The sequence below is a fragment of the Saimiri boliviensis genome, chromosome 11 (genome assembly GCF_048565385.1).
Source record: "Saimiri boliviensis isolate mSaiBol1 chromosome 11, mSaiBol1.pri, whole genome shotgun sequence".
Taxonomy (NCBI): Eukaryota; Metazoa; Chordata; class Mammalia; order Primates; family Cebidae; genus Saimiri; species Saimiri boliviensis.
In genome coordinates, this window is record NC_133459.1 from 82,124,604 (window position 1) to 82,146,228 (window position 21,625).

Consider the following 21,625-nt stretch of genomic DNA (forward strand, 5'->3'; position numbering starts at 1 on the left):
CCTCTCATCCACCAGCTGGTGGTCTTTCATTTGCCTTACAAAGGTAGTTTAGTTTTTGGAAGGACTGTTATCCCAAGCCCAGGAATGACTCAGGCAGTCTGGAGGTTCAAAGGAAGATGGGACTTGGTTAGATTAGATAGATCCTTTTCACTGTCATTGTCTTTTCACTGTTATAATTTTTGCAAAGGTGGTTTAATCGGCAAGGATGAAAAATGTGGTAATCTTGTGGCAACTAGGACATGTTATATCCACAAAATAAGAATTTGAACTTTTCACTAGCCATTTCTTTTCCTTTTCCAAGGATGTGACATAACACAAATTCAGGAAGTTGTGTGAATTGTTGAGTGTTGCTTTCTTCTAAACGAACACTCTTCTATGAGCTTGGTGTTCCATCCTGTAGGCTGGTACAACACTGTTGAATAACCTACACAAAGATGTTGAACAATCTGCCATCAAGAATGGATGCAGTCAATCTCTAGCCAAAGGTATGTTGAACCCTTCTCAAGCCCAGCCCTTTGAGACCTCTCAGGCAACACCCCTAGTGAGCAGCATGCAATCAGGCACTTGCAAGTTCATCAGATTCAGTAGAAAATGTGCCATAAAATGATTCCTGGTGTTCAAATGCCTTCTTCACCAAGTACTAGCTGTGTGACACTGGGTAAGTTTACCTTTCTTTGCATCCGTTTCCTCATCTCTAAAGTCAGCATAATAGCTTCTGCATAGAGTTTTTGGGAAAAGTCAAAGAAATGGCTTATTAAGGCTTAGTATGTGCCTGGAACATCAATGGCTTGATGTATTTTTGTTGTTTTTAAAGTTTCTGTTCCTCAAATAATAGTTTGTTACAGATGTGTACAGTGAGGAAAGCTGGCATGGAATTTTGAGAGGCTCTCAGCAGTCAGCATATAAGTGGAGAGACAAAAGATGCTTTTTCATCAGCTCTGCTTTAATACAACACATATATCCCTAAAAACCATGCTTTGCAGAATTGTAGTAAAAATCACAGGACCTATGGAAAAAAATGGGAGTTGGGTGCACAGCATTAAAAAATTTTATCAGTGACTCACTTAAAGGTAGAATCCTAATAAAAAATCATAGCAGAGTTTTATACATGTTAAGAAATGCATAAACAATACTAACATTTTATCTTGAAAAAGACTGGAAGTAAGCTTGTGGAAGTAGGGTTTGGAAGGGTTGCCGCTTGTATGTTGTGAAGTTGTAGAAGGAGAGTTGTCTGAAATCCCAAGGGAACATTGTAACATCGGATAGGGATGAGTATTGCTTATAACATACATGGTAAACTGAGATAGCTGATAGTGTTAGTGGTAGTGAATATCCAAATTACTGATGGGTCTGCAGCAACCTCAATTCTTGCCTCCTCAGAAGAAATAATTCAACTGAGGGGCTTAAGACAGAAAAAGAGACCGAGGCAAGTTTCAGAGCGGGAGTGGAAATTTATTTAAAAGCGTTAGAGCAGGAAAGGAAGTACACTTGGAAGAGACGCAAGCAGGCAACTTGAAGGACAAACGCAGCATTTGGCTTTTTGACTTGGGGTTGAATATGCTGTCATATTTCCCGGGTCTTGTGTCCCTTTTCCCATATTTCTTCCCTTAGGGTGGGCTGCTCGCAGGCAGTGCCCTCCTTGTGCTTGGGAGGTGAGCATGCACAGTGTGTTTAGGAAGTTGTATGCACACCCATCTGAGGCTTTCGTCCCTCTTCTAGTAGAATGCTCCTGAGATTCATACTCCACCATTTTGTCTCTAAATGCGTATGTTCAAGCTCATTCACCCAATTCCTGAGGTTTTAATGGAAGTTGATTACCAATTTCAAGTGTTTTTAATGTTTGAGAAATTGCATCTCCCTGGTGCCTGCATGTTAGTGTGACAACTGTGGACCATCAGGAAATTGCCTCTCTTTGGCCTGGTTGCAAATTATCATTTTTAGAGAGGCAGTGTGAAAGCTGCTGTACTATCATCTGATGGTCACCTGACATTCCTGGTGGGTGGCAAGGAATCCCTCTCCTGCACCGTTTATGCCTATTTGTCTACAGTAGACATCTGAGATGTATATTTGTGCTACTGTTTAGTTTGGATCAGCTGGGCACAGTTTGTTGCATTCACCTAGTGTTCCTCACTCACAGAATCACACATAAACAAAAACAAATTTTGAATTATGCTCAAATTGTTCCCTGATATGTCAACTGCATTGAGACAAACTTGTGCTTTTTTGCATGGTGTTTGAGTGTTACAGAAGAGCTGACTATATTAGGATAGACCACAACTTGATTCCATCTTTTAGAAACTATACCTGAGGGATAAATTAAAGGAATTAGTTTTGTGGGGATTAGGGTATGTGAAACCAAATATATCTGAGAAAGTTTATTTTGGCAAAGTTAAGGACAGGCCCATGACATAGCCTCAGGAGGTCCTGATGACATGTGCCCGAAGTGGTCTGGCGTGGCTTGCTTTGACACTTTTTAGGAAGACATAATACATCTATCAATACCTGCAAGATGTACATTGGTTTAATCTGGAAAGGTGAGACAACTTGAAGCAGAGGCTTCTGGGTTATAGGTAGATTTAAAAATCTTCTGATTGGCAATTGGTTGAATGAGTTATTATCTAAAGAGCTGGAATCAATACAAAGGAATGTATGGGTTATGATGGTTAGAGGCTATGGCAACTAAAGTTTTATCATACAGCCTCCAGGTAACAGTCTTCAGGGAGCATATATTGTAGAGGAAGAGGGTATAATCAGGTATGTCTGACCCCTCCTTCCCATCATGAACTAGTTTTTCAGGTTAACTTTGGAACGCCCTTGGCTGAGAGAAAGGACCCAATAGTTGGGGAAGGGGGCTTAAGATTTTATTTTTGGCTTAAGGTTCAACAACCAAAACTCAAGTCAGAGTTCTGCTTACTTGGACAGGGCCTTCCACTATGCACAGGCTGACCATTTGTCCTGGTTTACACTGTGCGACAGGCCTAATCATTAATAGCTCCTCCATTCAGTATCAAAAGCTTCTCCTTTGGTTAACAATTTATAGTCACCTGAACTATAATTAGTGAACCCATTATATAGTGCTTGGGGATCTGGAAACACAGGGCTACCAAGTCCAGAGAAACAGATTGTTGAGTCAACAGGAATGTGCACCTCCAGATTTTGGGAAATCACACCACAAGCAACTGTGTCTCCAATGTACACCCTTTCTGGCCCTCACTGCCAAGGCCAACTCTGTCTCTTGAGATTTACCATAGTCTTTTTGTTCCTTATCAAAGAATTTCAGTTAAAAGCATTTATGAGGCCAGCTGCAATGGCTCATGCCTGTAATCCCAGCACTTTGGGAGGCTGATGCAGGTGGATCACTTGAGGTCAAAATTTTGAGACCAGCCTCGCCAACATGGAGAAACCTTGTCTCTACTAAAAATACAAAAACTAGCTGGGCATGGTTGTGCATACATGAAATCCCAGCTACTTGGGAGGCTGAGGCAGAATTGCTTGAACTCGGGAGGCAGAGGTTGCAGTGAGCTGAGATCACGCCACCGCACTCCAGCCTGGGCGACAGAGTGAGACTGTCTCAACAACAACAAAAAGCATTTACGAGTTGTTTTCTCAGATCTTTGCCTTTGACAAAAATGAAGACAGTGCTTCAGAAATAAAAGGGCAATGTGATTAAAATTCCAGTTAAAATGTTTCATGGTTTAAGATCAAAATGGCTTCTTTAGAACATATGTGCCAAGGCTTTGTATGGCCAGTTGTTGGATTTCTAGTTTTCTTTGGGGCATTAACACAGAATCTGAAAAACCATTTGTTTGGAAAAGTTTAATTTCACTGAGATCTAATTTATAGAGATTTTCCATATTATTTAATACCTCTTTGCTTAAGAGGAAAAAACTACAAAACTGAATCAACTAGTTATCCAGGTAAAAGATTTTCAAGATAAAAGAGACTAAAAGTGGTTAGAAATTAAATTGATATTCCACAAAAGCTTTATACACTTGGATGACTATTTGAAAATTGTATTTCATTGAGCCTCTTCACTAATTAAAAATGTGAAATACAAGTTTAGTTTGAAATAATAGTTCTGGGCTGAGAATTACAGAAGAAAAAAATCTCAAGGTAGGGTAAATAAATTACAGCACATAGGCAAGTAAGAACTATACTTACAGGTTAACAAAACCAGCCACAGTAGCCATGGCTAAGCACTAGCAGAGTCTAAACCCAGGGAACTCAGCTATCTGACCTCATGCCTGGCGGGAATGAACAACTGACCACTTTGGTTTAGACACCATATATAATAGAATCGGATCCAAAAACCCAGAATAGAGGGTAGATTCTAGTTGTTAAGTTTTAGGATTCTAGGGAATATGCAAACGTTTACTTTTTTCTTTTTTCCTTTTTTTTAGATGGAATCTCACTTTGTCACCCAGGCTGAAGTGCAGTTGCACAATCTTGGCTCACAGCAACCTCTGTCTCCTGGGTTGGGGCAATTCTCCTGCCCCAGCCTCCTGAGTAGCTGGGGTTACAGGTGTGTGCCACCACACCTGGTTGCTTTTTAAAATAATTTTAGTAGAGACGGGGTTTCACCATGTTGGCCAGGCTGGTCTTGAACTCCTGACCTCAAGTGATCCACCCCTTCGGCCTCCCACAGTGCTGAGATTACGGACGTGAGTCACCATGAGCTGGGGTATGGTTTGCTTTAATGGAACACTGTAAACAGGAATGAGATTGTCGTGACAGACCAGAAACAAGAAAATCTATCTAAATGCAGATGCAACAGGGAATCTGGAAAATATCCAGCTGCCCTACATCAGCTGTTTTCCTTCTAAAATTGAGTAAAAATATTCACATGTTCCACTACTGTATTTTTCATAAAATGTCTCCAAAAGTTTACTGAACCTTTTGGACAAAATGAAGTATTTCTGGTCACTGTGATTGTAGCCACAGTGGGACACGGTACACACACTGCCAAGAGTGAACAAAAAGGCAGGGTAAAAAAATACAAGCTGGTCAGAGGTGGTGGCTCACACCTGTAATCCCAACACTTTGGGAAGCCAAGGGGGGAGGATCATTTGAACTTGGGAGTTTGAGATCAGCCTGTCCAACATGGTAGACCCCATCTCTACAAAAAATACAAAAAAACCAGCCAGGCATGGTGACGCACATCTGTAGTCTCAGCTACTTTGGGAGGCTGAGGTGGGAGGAGTGCTTGAGCCTGGGAGATCAAGGCAGTAGTGAGGCAAGATCGCACCACTGCACTCCAGCCTGGAGTCACACTGTCACACACACATACAAATTGCAGGTGCTCTAGACATAACTTCAGATTACTCAATGGCCTTTAGAGTATCATAAACTACTAAATTAGCTATTTCAATGAAATTCTTAATGCCTTAATTGCAAAAAGGTAGTGGTAGAACCCTGAATAGATTGGCCATGGTAACCGATCAAAAAAAATGAGGCCAAGTCTTACACACGGACCAAAGGATCACCACTTTTGATGCAGATTACAGGTGGCAGCTAATGGGTGAAGAATTTCACTTAAAAAGCTCTACAAGTGGGCACTGTGGCAGTGTGGAAAAGGTGGAAACTTAGCAAACCTCAGATATGGGTTAAGGTCTTATCACTTAATAGCAGTTATGTGACCTTGGGTTCATCACTTAACACCTGAATCTGTTATCAACTCTCTAAAAAAAAGGTTAAGATTCTCTGTCAGTTGAAAAATAAGTGTTCAGTGCACTGTAAGATACTTTAATAACTATATGAGTAAAACTACCATTTGAACATTCAGAAACTTGTATTATGAAAAGGCTAGAAAGTGTAAGAGAAGATTTAAAATACATTCCTTGCAAAAATTAAGAATTTTTGCTTTAATAATCAGCAATAAACCCCTTGCAGAGTAATATGCATGGATGAAATATCTAGCATCAACTACATTCAGTAGAAGATTGTAAGTGCTCACCAAATAGCTACATGTTCTATACCTTCCAGTCTTGTTTGCAGTGAGGCTGTAGGTGGAAGGCATGTCTCTTTCAGGTCTGGTTCTTAAAAATACTCTACACCATCTGCTAGTCTGCTCTCTCTCTGATTTGGCAGTGTTGGAGACCATGTGTTCCAGATGGCATAGCTAAAAATGGAGGATTGCCTAGTCCACAATGGACATTTCATGAGCATAAATTTTTGTATTAAGCCACATTGACTTAATGTTTGTTAACTGTGGCATAACCTACTTTATCATGATAGTCTATATGCAAGGATTTGAGATAGGGTTGGAAATACACAAGCATAAAGAATCATAACAAGGTTCCCACCCTCTTGAAAAAGAATTCTAACCCCAAATTTATAGCCCATTCATTCCAGTAAAGAAATATGTTTCATCAGCATATTTCTCATCAACAAATATTGTGCTGTTAAGCATTATACTAGGTACATGTATTTCTGAAGCTTAATATATGAATATTGAGGTGGATCTTTATCAAGGAGCTGCATGTCACTGACATTACAGTACTTCCTGAGCCCTCAGCAATCCATTACTTGTAAATGTTCAAAAAACCTTAACCAGTCATTCAATTTTATATAAATTAATTTAATCAATATCCACCCACTCTAATTTACATCCAGCTTGAAAAACACTATATTTAGAAAAAGGACTAGAGTGACCGATTTCATTATCCCTATCTGCATGGCCTTATCTCAAATTTTTGAGAATGCTTTTTCTACTACGTGATAATATATGTTCTCACGGAGAGAAAATCCTACAATCCTTTGCAAGTCAACATTTTGATTGTAGAAAACAAAATCTAGCAAAACAATCATCTATTACATAGCACTTCATAGAGGAAATAATGCTAAGATTTATAAATGGAATCCTAGCCACATTACTGTTACGAAAGGGAGGTGGCCCTGGAGCAGACCCACCAGTCCATGTTTTATGAACAGACTGAATGTGTCAGAGGTGGTGACATAGCATCCACCATTGTTTATTACAATGTAGCTGGGTCTTCCACTCAGTTCAGATTCTCAATAGCAGGCAGCATGCTTATCTGTCTTCATATCTTCAAGGATGGGAAAGTAGTAGTAAGCCTTTACATACAGAAGGTACTTCATAAATGCCTGTCAAAAGACTGAAAAAGGACAGACACAGGGAAAAGTATATTTACTAGACTTCCACAATCCATACTTACTTAAATCCAATCTAGAAATAAGAACACGACTTATATTAGGCAATATGCTTGCAGATTTGTACAACAGCATTATCACAGCAGGGTCTTGCTAACTCACAGTGTGTTCCAGGCATACATGCTGCAAATATCTCTCTCCTGGGGTCCTAGGGGTTTTCAAATGTTCCACCAGGGGCAGGCAAGATGAGATTCATAGTGCTCAATTCATCATGCACATGAAATGTTTTCACACAACACTATATTATCACAAGCCTATGAACAATTCTGGTTAGCTAAGGTAAGAAATATAAAACTCTTCCAAATAACAGTATTTCAATTATGCCACAAGGTAAACAATTTGCTGTGAACTGTCCTGCATATCTAATCATTTAATACATTGCTTCTATAAGAAAATGCTATTTAAGTTAAATTTCAGTCATAATTTTTTTCTCATTATAGACTGCAGATGCAAACATTTAATAGTAAACAAAATGTTTATCTCAATTTTTCTTTGACATTTTTATGCTTTGAAAATTCAGAATGGATATATGCCATGTAAAAACAAATGAAGTACAAAAAATTTCAGATGTACATACTGATAAAGAAAACACTTATCAGAACTTACAAATGAAGTGCACTCTAGTACCATCATCTATCATGACTAAATGTGAGGTTAGCACAGCTATATTATTTATACATTGCCAACAAACACCTAGAAAGAGATAGGAAGCAAAATCCTAGGAGTTTTATGTGTGGAGTCTGGAGTTTTCAAATACAGACATCATTCCAACATTCTGAGATTAAGGTGACCGGGGACCATTTTGGAGTTGGAATGTTCAACAGAAGTGATGTTAAGTAAAATGTACAACTTCTGGATCTATGCAGACATTGAAGGTGTAATGAGTTTGGCTTTCACTCTGCTGTTTCTTTCACATTTTATATTTTAAAGTAAGTCTCAAGGAACTTTTCTTTCCAGTTTGAGAATTCAACCCACTTTAAAATGGAAACACAAAACAAAAAACAGATGACCTCCATTGTCGTGAAATGAGATTTACTTTAAAAATCAGAATGCTTATTTCTTACAAAGTACACCATGGAAAACCCTGGGGGAAATTCTTGACAAATGTATTCATTAACTGTATTTAAAATTTCTGCCTGCCTTTCTTTGACCATGTTACTGCCAAATAGCAAAAAAATAAACACATCCCAGCTATATTTCTTCCTTTCGAATATGGTAGTGTCTCTGATATTTTGTACCATGTACAGTATTTTAAATAGCAAAGAAGTGACCATGCATCAAGCTAAAGGTAGTGAGTAACTAATGCTCAAGAGCCAGCTCTTTGAGACTATAAATATGGTTACTGTATTATGAGTATATCCACTAATGTCTCATAAGATCCTCTTAATGATATCCTATCAGCCTTGAAAAAATGGCTGCTGCTAGGCAACTCCAAAGAGTTACATAGTTACATATAGTGAATGGATAACACAAATAGTTGTTTTTTTTTTTGGAAATAATAAGAATTTAAAATAGCCACAAACAGGGTGACTGCATGTAAGTGGCTGAACTACTAGTAAAGGGGAAGGTAAATGTGCCTAAACTACAATATCTAGCAAGGACTGGCTGGATCTGTGCAGGCTTCTATGTACAGAGACAAGCAGGGTTAGGCACTTAAAGCTTTTTGATGAAAATCCTGGGAAAGAGCTGAGCCTATATTTATATTATACTATCAAAACAACAATATACTTTTCATGAAGAAACATGCAATCAGAAACATTACAGAGACTGAAGAGAGCCTAGGAGTTTTCTGAAAATGAAATGACATGTTTTTCCAGTATATCATAATATCTCAATTATAAAATTGGATGGTTTTACATAATCATATTTCTTTAGTGGTAAATACCTCATTAAAAAATTATTTAAAAAATTGACAACAAATACAAAGCCCTAGTTAGTACAGATATTACTATACTGGCACCCATCTCGTAAGGAAAATATCACCATCTAGATATCTTAAATATCTTCTATCATCCAATATCTTAAACCAATTTCTTAAATTGTTCTATTCAACGGTACTTTTGTTGTCTTACCCCTATTCCTCTATCAATAGACCTTTTAAAAATTATAATATCCTACATATATAAAATAAAAATCTAATGTCATAAAAATCTCAAAAATGTAATGTTAGTAGTGTTGATTATCTAAAGACTTCATGGAATAGCTTTAAACATTTATTGCCCAGATGTATTAAAAAGAATTCTTAAATGTAATGATATCAATGGTCCTAATACATCTGTAAACAGAATACCACTAAAAAATTTTTTACTGGCATGAAATACTATACTTATGGTTGTGTGAAACTTTAAAATCTTAAAGTCTCTTAACATAATCATGTATATCTATGTACAAAACATACATAAATTTCACTTTATTTAAAACATATGAAAGAGGTAATTTCAAATTACACTAAACATAATAAATATAGAACTCGCTTTGTTAAAAATCTACAGTATACATTCAAGTAAAGGCTAAACTTCCAATGCCAATTATATTTGAGACAAAATTAAACATTTACAATAATCAGTCTCCTAAAAGTGCTATTTTTAATACCTATAAGAGGAAACTCATTCTAGTGCTTTTGTTTCCATCCAAACATCTATACATTCCTTTATTCACAGAACCTGATGCTTCTGTTACTAAAAATACATATCCAAAGCTTTTATATCCTTTTAAATAGATTTAACATTTCAACTCTTTGGGGGAAGACAGGGAAGTCCAAACAAACGACTTAGACCATCTTAAGTTACTAGAGATAACTGACTTTATGACACACCCTGTTTCAACTTAGATGTGAAATTTGATGAATATGTTAATGAAAAAAATCCCAGTCCACATGTCTAAGGTAAGTCATCTTTTTCTACATGAGAATTTGTGTAGGTCAAGGAGCATCTACTATAGCAACCTTCCTGTGATCCAGGTCTTGATGCCACACTCCATTTCTGATTTGTATATTCTCCTCCAACTTGATTTGGTTTAGTATCTTCAGGAGTTATATTCAGTACATTGATTGAACTGTTGGAAAAAGAAAGGCAGATCTTAGTGACTCTCCTCTCCTCCTTTTATACCGTATACATGCCTGATGTCTAAGGTCTCATTGCTTCCATGTCTTGTGCTAATTTACATAAATTTGGAGGACACATGATCAAAAACATTGAAGTGTTTCAAAATGATGTATCACTTTTATCCTATCTATCCATCTATTTATTTATCCCTTTAGTCTACTTTGATGCATGTTGTCCAACTGAAGCTTAAGGTAGAGAAGCTTAAGGGTTTTGAAAGCTAATATTCCAAATGTCTCCATTTTTCTGCCACTATTATTTATCTCGTTATGTTTTCTTTCTTTACATGTCCACTTGTTAAAGCATCCTTTCATCCATCCACCAAGACGGATACTTAATGAGTGCCTTCAGAAGTGCACTTCAATCAGCCTCAAAACAATAAATCTGCTAAAATGGTAACTTTGAAATCTATGCAACTGAACCAATGAATAATACATTTTTTCATCAATTGAGTATGTTATGTAATTTTCTTAAAAACTTTTCTAAATGTACACTTCTTGTGACTTTTGTTTACTAATTCAACCTCATAATGTGGCAGTCTTTAAAAAAATATTAAGTTCCTTTTAATTCTAAGAATCTAAACCAAAAACCTAGTTTAAAATTCTAGTTTAAAAAAAAAAAAAAAGGCTGGGAGCAGTGACTCACAACTGTAATCCTAGCACTTTGGGAGACTGAGGCAGCCAAACAGGAATTCAGGAGTAGCATGAACAACATGGTGGAACCCTATCTCTACCAAAAATTAGCTGGGATTAATGGTGCATGCCTAGTTTGGTCATTTGTACATGGATTCTGATGACTAAATTACTGTAAGTCATCAGAATCCCTGTACAACTGATTAAACTAAGTTTTGTAAGTAACTAATGCACAAGTCTCCTTGTCCGGAATCTAAGGCACAGTCTTTATGTAAAATTCCATTCTACAGTAAAGGAGCAATGAGGATGTTGTAGAAATCAGCTACAAATATTAATTATTTTGTTGTAATATTATTATTAACATAAACCAAGATCTAAAATGCTTCAGTCACAAGAGAACCAAATTTATCAGATAATTTAAAATGTAAAGAACCATGTCAGGAATCACAGCTTCCCCATTAGTTATAAAACTCTTTTCTGTTTGTTTTATTCTTGGAGGCTAGTTAACAATGAATCGCTTGAATTCCTTTAAGCTCCAAAATTGTTTCTATACCACTGATGTTGCTGACTGGAGCATTTGGAAACAGAAAAGCATGTTTATATTTTTTTACATATATTTTTATTTTTTATTTATTTTTTGAGACACAGTCTCTACCCAGGCTGGAGTGCAATAGTGCAATCTTGGCTCACTGCAACCTCCCCATCCTGGGTTCAAACGATTCTCCTGCCTCAGCCTCCCGAGTAGCTGGGATTACAGGCGCCCGCCACCACACCCAGCTAATTTTGTATTTTTAGTAGAGATGGGATTTCATCATGTTGGCCAGGCTAGTCTTGAACTCCTGACCTTGTGATCCACCTGCCTTGGACTCCCAAAGTGCTGGGATTAAAGGTGTGAGCCACCATGCATGGCCTATATTTTTATTTTTATAGTCTGTCACTAAATGTTTACAATGTAACTAGGTACTGTTTTTAAGTGCTTCTAATATATTAACTCTTCACTTGCAACACTATGATTTAGGTACTAAATGCTGAACTTTATTAAACACAAAACAATACCTTCAAGAAATATTTATGCAAATATTTCATAACTAAAAACAATTATGTAAAAAGCTAAATATTTAAAATATATAAAAACAATTGAGACAACTACATTATGCTATCTCTTAGATATAAAATGCATTCTTTGTAAATGGTGGTAGAATTTGCATCTATATCTATATAGATAGGTCTGATTGGTCAAATTTGCAAGTCTGAATAACATTCTATGTAAGAAAATACTAGGAGCTTACACATTATCTTTTTTTTTTTTTTTTTTTTTTTGAGACGGGGTTTCACTCTTGTTACCCAGGCTGGAGTGCAATGGCGCGATCTCGGCTCACCGCAACCTCCGCCTCCTGGGTTCAAGCAATTCTCCTGCCTCAGCCTCCCTAGTAGCTGGGACTACAGGCACGTGCCACCATGCCCAGCTAATTTTTGTATTTTTAGTAGACGGGGTTTCACCATGTTGACCAGGATGGTCTCGATCTCTTGACCTCGTGATCCACCCGCCTTGGCCTCCCAAAGTGCTGGGATTACAGGCTTGAGCCACCGCGCCCGGCCTACACATTATCTTTTGACTGTAAAATAAACTTTCACTTCTTATATCCAGCTTATCTATTGGCTCTAACTTCAAAATATATCCCAAATCCAAGCATTTCTATCTTCACATTATGACCCTAGTCCAAATTATCCTCATGTTTTTTTCTACTCCAATAGTGCCTCCTAACTGGATTTTCTGGTTTCTATTACAGACTCCTACAATCTCCTTTCAACATTATAAAACAGTACTCTTTATAAAACTTGTTTTCACTTTCTTGCTTAAAACTAATGTTTCTTCTGTTCCCCTTAGAACAATATTTGTCCTACAAATGCACATTAAAATATTCCGTAAATGAAATCCCAGATGTGTTTGGGGTGGGGAGAGCAAGCTGATTGGGATTACATATGAACAACAGTGATCATGAGTTAATAACTGCTGAACCTGAGTGACAGGTACACATGGGTTCATGATCTTATTCTCTCTGTATCTGTGCATATTTGAACTTTTACATCTCTCCATCCTCATCTCACACCTCTAGTTCTTGTTCACTACGCTCACCATCACAAATGTTTGAGGTGTGTCCCACCTCAGGGTACCTACACTTGCCTAGAGTGCTCTTACCTAGTTCTTTTTCATTCCCTCCAACAGTTACTTGGGGTCCTAATTCCCTCACCTCTTAAAAGTCAACGTAACTTATCGGGTGTTCTCCTCCTCCTTTTAAAAGTTTCATTTCTTGTTTTAAACTCAATCTATTTCATACTTCTTGGCCCAAGGGCCAGCTGGCTTATTTGACACTTAGTTCCGCTCCAGTCTCTAGCACAGGCCAAGTTTGTTTCAGCTCTGCCTGGCACTTTCCAAGGCCCTTGTCTCCTGTTTTTAATTAAGAGCAAAGAGATTACCACCTTACTTTCCAACTTATCTCTCTAATCTTTTCTATTCTCTATCTTACTAGGAATGTTGTACCTGCTTCCTCTGCTTCATTTAAAACTAAACTTGGAACTGGCTCTGAAGTAGAGTATTGATGTTATCTCAGAAAATGATTTAATAACTTGAGATAGAGGAAAATATCAAAATGTAGCAATTAAGAGCAATATATGGGTTTCCTACGGTGGAGAGCCATGTCTTTTCACACTGCCATCCTTAGGCACAGATCTTTATCACTCAAGATGAATAGGTTTTTTCAGTTCTTTGCCCTTCAACAACAATAAAATGGGCATGCTAGAAAAAAAATGTAAGATATGTACTCTGCACAAACTGTCAAAACAACATCCTTCTATTTAATACAATTAAAGCACTTAAAATGTTAACTCCTATAATTAAGACTATATTCAAGCCGGGTGCGGTGGCTCAAGCCTGTAATCCCAGCACTTTGGGAGGCCAAAGCGGGTGGATCACAAGGTCAAGAGATCGAGACCATCCTGGTCAACATGGTGAAACCCCGTCTCTACTAAAAACACAAAACATTAGCCGGGCATGGTGGCACGTGCCTGTAATCCCATCTACTCAGGAGGTTGAGGCAGGAGAATTGCCTGAACCCAGGAGGCAGAGGTTGCGGTGAGCCGAGATCGCGCCATTGCACTCCAGCCTGGGTAACAAGAGTGAAACTCCATCTCAAAAAAAAAAAAAAAAAAGACTATATTCTAAGTTGTATCTTAAATGTGAAATAAAAAGACATGCATACATACGATTTACCTCTAAGAAGAAAAGGAACAGATCTACCTGTTTACTATCTTATTCCCAGCATACAGCAGTGTCTATATATACTGGACACTCAATAAATATTCCCAGAATAAATCTATTAATTCCTCTCCAAAGTCTCTACTATTGCTAATACTATACACACGCCACCTTTTCCTTAGCAGAGCAACTTCAGCAATTTTTAGAAATATGTGAAAAGATCACCTATAGACAAATACCTATGTTCAGATATGCAGGAACGTGTCTGGCAAAAATCTGAAGTGGAAGGTGAAGCAGGAAGAGATTTAGTAAGTTTAGACATGCAAACTGGAGACCCATTAGACGTACTGTGAGGCTTCTTTGGCGGTTGCCTCGAGTGCACTGTAAGACTGTCCCGATCAGAACCTGTTTTAAAACAAGGAAGGAAAAAGGCAGTATATATGGTGAGGCATTAAATATAGTGAGGGTAAATAATCACCAGGATGATTCATCTGTGGTTCTGAGTCAGGTAAGAGATGGAACAAATTAATTTGAATATCATTAATCTTTCTATCTTTATTGCATAGTCCACATATATTTAAAAGGATCTAGTTTTAAAAGTATTTCTAGGCTGGGTGGGGTGGCTCACACCTGTAATCCCAGCACACTGGGAAGCTGAGGTCGGATGACTGCTTAAGCCCACGAGTTCGAGACCAGCCTGGGCATCATAACGAGGCCTCGTCTCTAAAATTTTTAAAAATTATCTGGGAATGTTGGTGTGTGCCTGCAGTCTCAGCTACTCAGGAGGCTGAGGCAAGGAGGACAGCCTGAGCCCAGAACATTGAGGAGGCAGTGAGCCGAGATGCACTCCAGCCTGGGTGACAGAGTCAGACTCTGTCTTGAAAAACTTAAAAAACTTCACATTATTACAAACTCACAACAGAAGTTACTTCGGGTATGCACAGTCCCTCTCTCATCCCCACTTTGACTACAGTAAATAAAATATTAAAGTTGATTTTTGGGTCAGGCATGGTGGCTCACACCTTTAATCCTAGCACTTTGGGAGGCTGGGATGGGCAGATCAACTGAGGTCAGGAGTTCAAGACCAGCCTAGCCAATATGGTGAAACCCCATCTCTACTAAAAAATTAGCTGGGTGTGGTGGTACATGCCTGTAATCCCAGCTACTCAGGAGGTTGAGGCAGGAGAATCACTTGAACCCAGGAGGCAGAGGTTGCAGTGAGCGAAGATCACACCACTGCACTCCAGCCTGGGCAACAGAGCAAGACTCAATCCCCCAAAAACAAAACAAAAAAAGGTTGATTTTTGGCCGGGCGCGGTGGCTCAAGCCTGTAATCCCAGCACTTTGGGAGGCCGAGGCGGGTGGATCACGAGGTCAAGAGATTGAGACCAACGTGGTCAACAGGGTGAAACCCCGTCTCTACTAAAAATACAAAAAATTAGCTGGGCATGGTGGCGCGTGCCTGTAATCCCAGCTATTCAGGAGGCTGAGGCAGGAGAATTGCCTGAACCCAGGAGGCAGAGGTTGCGGTGAGCCGAGATCGCGCCATTGCACTCCAGCCTGGGTAACAAGAGCGAAACTCCGTCTCAAAAAAAAAAAAAAAAGGTTGATTCCAAAATTTTGTATTAATAATATGTAGTATTTTGTATTAGTAATATGTAAATGATTTTATTTATATGCATGTTCAAATTAAAAAGTTTATAAAGTCTCCCAAAAACAAAACAAAAAAAGGTTGATTTTTAGTTATAATTAGAGAGTTGTTATTGGTGATTCCAAAGTTTTGTATTAATTATATGTAATATTTTGTACTAGTAATATGTAAATGATTTTATTTATATGCATGTTCAAATTAAAAAGTTTATAAAGTACTCACTTCCTGAGAAGGCACTGAAAAGTTTCACATTTTCTGAGTTCTGGTGGTCAAAGGTAGTCATATTTAAAAACTGCTGCTTTAACCAACTGGCTCTTTCTTCTTCAAATGCCTTTCTCTACCATAACAAATCAAAGAAAATATGATCAATATTTCAACATCCACACAGCTGCCATTTCACATAACTGCTCTAGCTATCTGTGTTTGCTCTCTGGCTATCTGTACATGCTTCTTATGTCAAAGGAGTTAACCTAAAAAATTTTGGCTCTCGTCTGTAATCCTAGTACTTTGAGGGGCTGAGGCTGGTGAAGCACTTGAGCTGAGGAGTTCAAGACCAGCCTGGGCAACATGGCAAAGCCCTGTCTGTACACAAAATACAAACATTAGCTGGGCATGGTGGCACAGGACTATAGTCCCAGCTACTTAGGAGGCTGAGGAGGGAGGATGGCTAGAGCCTGGGAAATCAAGGCTGTAGTGAGCCGAGACAGCGCCACTGCACTCCAGCCTGGATGACACAGCGAGACCCTGTCTCAAAAAGAAACCTAAAACAATAGAAATTCATCTGTTTCACCTAATAAACCAACCATCACTGTTTTTATTCAAACTTCAAGTTCAAATGAACAATGCAAAAAAATTAAACAGAATATTAACATAACTTCTGAACACAGAAAACATTATGAAGTTACAAACAACAGAAAAACAGTCTATATTGGAAATTAGTCACTTGAGAAAAGGACCTATGGCTTCATCAAGCGTTTCTCTAATCCTCTAGCTATCTATCAGTACTGGTAGCTACCACAAACCGCAAGAGGGCATATGCAAATTACGTCAAACCTTCCCCTTCTGAACAGCTGATGAATCCTAAACTAAATTCCCTATTACCCCTCAGATCCTGCATGCCTCCCCTCCCATCCCTCACTATGCCCACTGTCCCCAGTGACCACACGGAGAAAGACTCTCATGCAGGGAAAGGCACCTGGCAACTGGGAGTGATACGCAAAAGCAGCAAGATTATCTCTTGGAGTAACGTGGGGAATATGGGCTCAAAAATGGGTAGGAGATGATGCAGGTGCAAATGTTGTTTCCTGAAGATAGCTACTGATAAAACAGACATTCACACTGTGAACTGAGGAAATCCACATCAGCTACTTAAAACAAGCAACACTCAGTCTTTCATTAATAAACGTTAATACAGAATGACGCATCACCAGACATTTGAAGAAAACTAATAGTATAATATAGGAAAAAGGTCAAGATAAATAGACAACTATGGATAACAGATAACTTAAGATATGAAAGAAATCTTTTTAAAAAATGTAACACATATTATTAGACAGTATTAATCAACATCCATAAAACAGCATCATGTTATATAAAGAAAAGCAAAAATTAAGGGCATTAGAAAATTTTAAAGATAAATTCTAAAACAAAAACTCAGTGGCTAAAGTGAATAATAAAAGTGACCCTTAAAGTCCAGTTTGGTGATCCCTAAGATAAAGGTAAGAGAATATCCCAGAATTGAGAACAACAAAAAAAAACGTCTACCTGTAGCTATATATTCAGAAGGCCAAACGTGTGTCTAACAAGAGTTCCAGAACACAGCGAAATCAAAGAAGGAAAAAATAAAGAAGAAAATTTCCCTAAATTAAAGAAATGCAGAATCTTTAGGTTGAAAGGAACTCCGTAGATATACCTTGGTAAAATTTCCAAACTTTAAGAATAGAAAATACTAAAGCTTCCAGAGAGGAGATAAAAAAACAAAACACAATTTTCTACAAAGTAACACAGTTATATTATAATCAGCCTTCTCATCAGTAAAACTAAATACCAGGAGAAATGAAGTAATTCAAAATTTTGAGAGAAAAAGTTGGAATCTAAATTCTATACCCAGCCAAACCAATCAAGTATGAATATATTTTTGAATATTCCAGAATTCAGAATGCTTATCACTCATGCACTTATGAAAAAAATTACTCAAGAAGGTAATACAGAAAATTAAATAGAAACCCAAGAAAGATGATAACATGAAAAATAAGAAACATGGCAGCTGAATCTGATTCAGGAAATCGCAAAGGAAGCTATAAAGACAGTCAAAGAATTCACTAGATAGTGATGTATCTCTCTGGGTGGCAAAGACATAATAATAAAGAATATTTTCTATGTGTCCAAACATATTCTGTTATAGAACAATTTTCTGTTATCAATTTTCTTTCCCAGTTTTCCAACTTTTAAGTTTCAAGTTTAGACAAAGTACTTATATCTGCATTGTATGAGAGGACAAACCGTAAGTGTAATAACAATGAAAAACAGTATCACAAAAAAAAATTGCAAAGTAAAGGAGCAAAAGAGGTAAAACGAGAGTAACTACAAGAATGCCCTCATCTTTCACTACAGAGATGAACTGATAACTGAAGTGGAACAAACATGAAATGGAAGCTTTACATCATTTCCTTAAAGCCGAAAAAGAAAAAAAAAAAAAAGGCAGCCAGAAGAACAAAAGGAACAATATCATGAAGAAATGAGATGCGAATGAGGAAGGCTGTAGGTTGGAGGAACAAGGACATAGCAGGGAATCAATGAACTGATTTATTGAAGAAAATAAAAGAAGAAAACCTGAATACATTAAAAGTTCAAACAGTACTTCCTAAAAGAATTACCAACAAATACTTTTAACAGTGGTTACCTCTAAGGAATGAAACTGCGGATGAGAAAGGAGGATACTTTCTCACCTCATAGCTTTTTGTATGAGTTGAGTTTTGTTGCCTTCTTTTTTTTTAACCATGTTCAGACATTACTGCTACAATTTTTGAAGGGGGGATATGCAGAAGACATATTGCTAAGTAAAAAAAGCAAGCTGTGGTGTATATATAACAATGACGGATTGGGGATAGGAGAACTTTATTTTTTTTACTATACTTCCTTTTTAAACAGCAAATATAGCCTTGGTTGCACTGTCTTCTGACACCACACCTACTGACAGTGGATGAATGAGGGACACCCAAAAGAGATTTCTTGTATGAAACTAAACACTTAGCTGGAGAAAGCCAATCTGAAAGAATAAATGCTTATAGTGTTTTTTTTTTTTTAATTCAATTCTCAAATCTGGTAAGGGGAAATGATACCATTCTATATGCTCAGCCTCCCTTTCATTTCAAATTATTTATGAGATCACCAATAAATATTTTAGAAAAGTAAATAGCAAGAAACAAAAGCAGACCTTAGAAGCATTCTACTGAGACCCACCCACCCCCAGTATTTTCAAAAGCACTACAATAGTTTAAAATACCCCCAATCCCAGGCGAATAGCGGCTTCTGTAAAGCTTCGTCTTTCTCTCTCAAAATTCTTTTTCTGCTCTTTAAAAAGGGACCATTCTTCTTTGAGGCGTTCCTTTTCTTCCAACAAATAACAGTCTCGTAATAGTGAAGTGGTATCATCATCACATGCAGTAGCCAGCTGCTGCTATTAAAATTTAAAACACAGTGAGTTCCCGAGGGACCCTGCAACATTCCAACAAGTTGAAATAAAAGCAAGGGAAGGCAGGTCAGACTTTAGGGCAGGAAAAGAAATTATTAAGAATTAAAAAGTCAAATGAGAATTCTCATTTCCCAAAAGCTACTACCCAACCAGCAACGTATGGACTAGTTAAGGCAGGTGTCCCCAAACTTTTTACACAGGGGGCCAGTTCAATGTCCCTCAGACCGTTGGAGGGCCGCCACATACTGTGCTCCTCTCACTGACCACCAATGAAAGAGGTGACCCTTCCTGAAGTACAGCGGGGGGCTGGATAAATGGCCTCAGGGGGCCGCATGCGGCCCGTGGGCCGCAGTTTGGGGACGCCTGACTTAAGGAATGGTACACAACATATCTGTTAGCAGGGAACACAGATTAGAAAACTGTCAAATACCAAGGCCTTATGAAATAAAGGAATACAAATCTAGTAACTTTCCGCTCAATTCTGACTTTTCATGGAGAACAGCTTTAAAAGGTAGTTCATATTCACCTGTAAAAGCTGTTGCTGAGTTTTAATCATTTCTTTACACTGCTGAATTTCTAACTCGAGTTTTTCAGTTTCTTGTTCATGGTCTTGTCGTGAGATTACATCTTCATCATTAAAACCTTCCAGGTGTACCTTTGAAACTAACACAAAATCAGTAAGTTGACATAGGTTTTATAGCCACCATTTAGTTTATGGTGTTTTGCACATGTCTTTAAAACAAAGGCTCTCAGAAATTTTATCTTTCTAGAATCTTACAGGTTTTCTAAAAGGTAGTTATGTTCTTTGGCCTTTTAAAATTTTATAAGCTATAATAAAATTTATATTATTTTAACATTATAAAAATTTTAAGTAGCAAACCAACTACAGGAGTTCATATCAATTATACACTTGTACAATTTTAAGACTAAATGATACGCTTACACACAAGAGCTCAACTGCCAACTTAATTTGTAATCCATATTTATTCAAGATTACGTTCCAATTAAAAAGACAAAATGGCCATATTCAGAGAAGAGAAAAATCAATCATTATGTTTTTGTTGACACTGCTTCAAAGATCAATGAAGTGCCACAAATATTGCTCTCAAATATTAAATTCAACAAATACGAAGTCCAAACATACTTGCTATTTACTAATAGACGGCACTGACTCAAAGGAACAAAATCTCACATACATTCATTTTGGTGCTGTGATAATAATTCTGCTGACTGCTCTTTACTACTTAACACAATGGCACTGAGTTCATACTTTGACAACTTATTCTTTAAATAGGCTTCATTTACTGAGCAGAAATCTTTATTTTCCTGATTTAAAAGCATTCAAACTTTACCAAGTAGAAAATACTAAGAATACATTCATCAATGTAGAGCTATGTATAAGGCAAGAGAATAATATCTGAAATAATACAGTTAAGAGAAAAAAGCACACTGAAGAAAAATATAGGTAATATTCAATTTTTAAAACAAAAAAAAATAAGTATCTTGCAAATCCATAAAGGAAAGTCTAGAAAAATATGCACCAAACTGTTAAGTGTTACGTGTAATGGAATAGAGACCTGGATATTCTACTTTATATACTTCCAGATTTTGCATTGAACATCTATTATTTTGAAAATAATTTTAAGTGAATTATTAGGAACACAGTAATTTGTAAGCATCTGGAAATAAGAAAAAGGTTCCTATGTTTACATGATAAATATTTCTTGATTTTTGAGTTAGTAAAAGAGACTCAGTTTTCTCTCTTTTTTGGTGGGGAACAGGTGGTCTTTGGTTACATGAATAAGATCTTTAGTGGTAATTTGAGATTTTGGTGCACCCATCACCCGAGTGGTATACACTATACACAATGTATAGTCTTTTATCCCTCACCCCCTCCACCCAACTCAGTTCTCTTTATTTGATTGTATACTGCATCCAGAGCAGATGGATGCATGAGGTCCTCTATTCAAACATTCACCCTGAGACCAAAGTGTGTTTTTCTCAGTGAGACTCAAACCTCACATCTAAATGTATGCAAAATCTTAGCTGTGCTCTGTGGCCCATGCCTACAATCAGTACTGGCCAACACAGCGAAACTCCATCTCTACTAAAACACACCAA

The 21,625-nt window shown here is 37.4% G+C and overlaps 1 protein-coding gene across 3 annotated transcripts in view; it reads right to left on the reverse strand.

The window, feature by feature from the left end:
* Positions 1-1,431: 1,431 nt before the first annotated feature.
* SSX2IP (SSX family member 2 interacting protein) overlaps positions 1,432-21,625 on the reverse strand; it is a 54,384-nt gene continuing 34,190 nt past the window's right edge. For 2 of the 3 annotated variants that reach the window (XM_074381094.1, XM_039474320.2), the window contains exons 10-14: positions 20,031-20,167; positions 19,316-19,489; positions 16,033-16,147; positions 14,399-14,564; positions 1,432-10,224 (exon numbers count right to left, since the gene is read on the reverse strand). In XM_074381094.1, coding sequence (XP_074237195.1) covers positions 10,050-10,224; positions 14,399-14,564; positions 16,033-16,147; positions 19,316-19,489; positions 20,031-20,167 — 767 coding nt within the window. In that variant the 3' untranslated portion in view covers positions 1,432-10,049. The remainder of the gene's footprint in view (positions 10,225-14,398; positions 14,565-16,032; positions 16,148-19,315; positions 19,490-20,030; positions 20,168-21,625) is intronic. The other variant, XM_039474321.2, reaches the window with a different exon arrangement.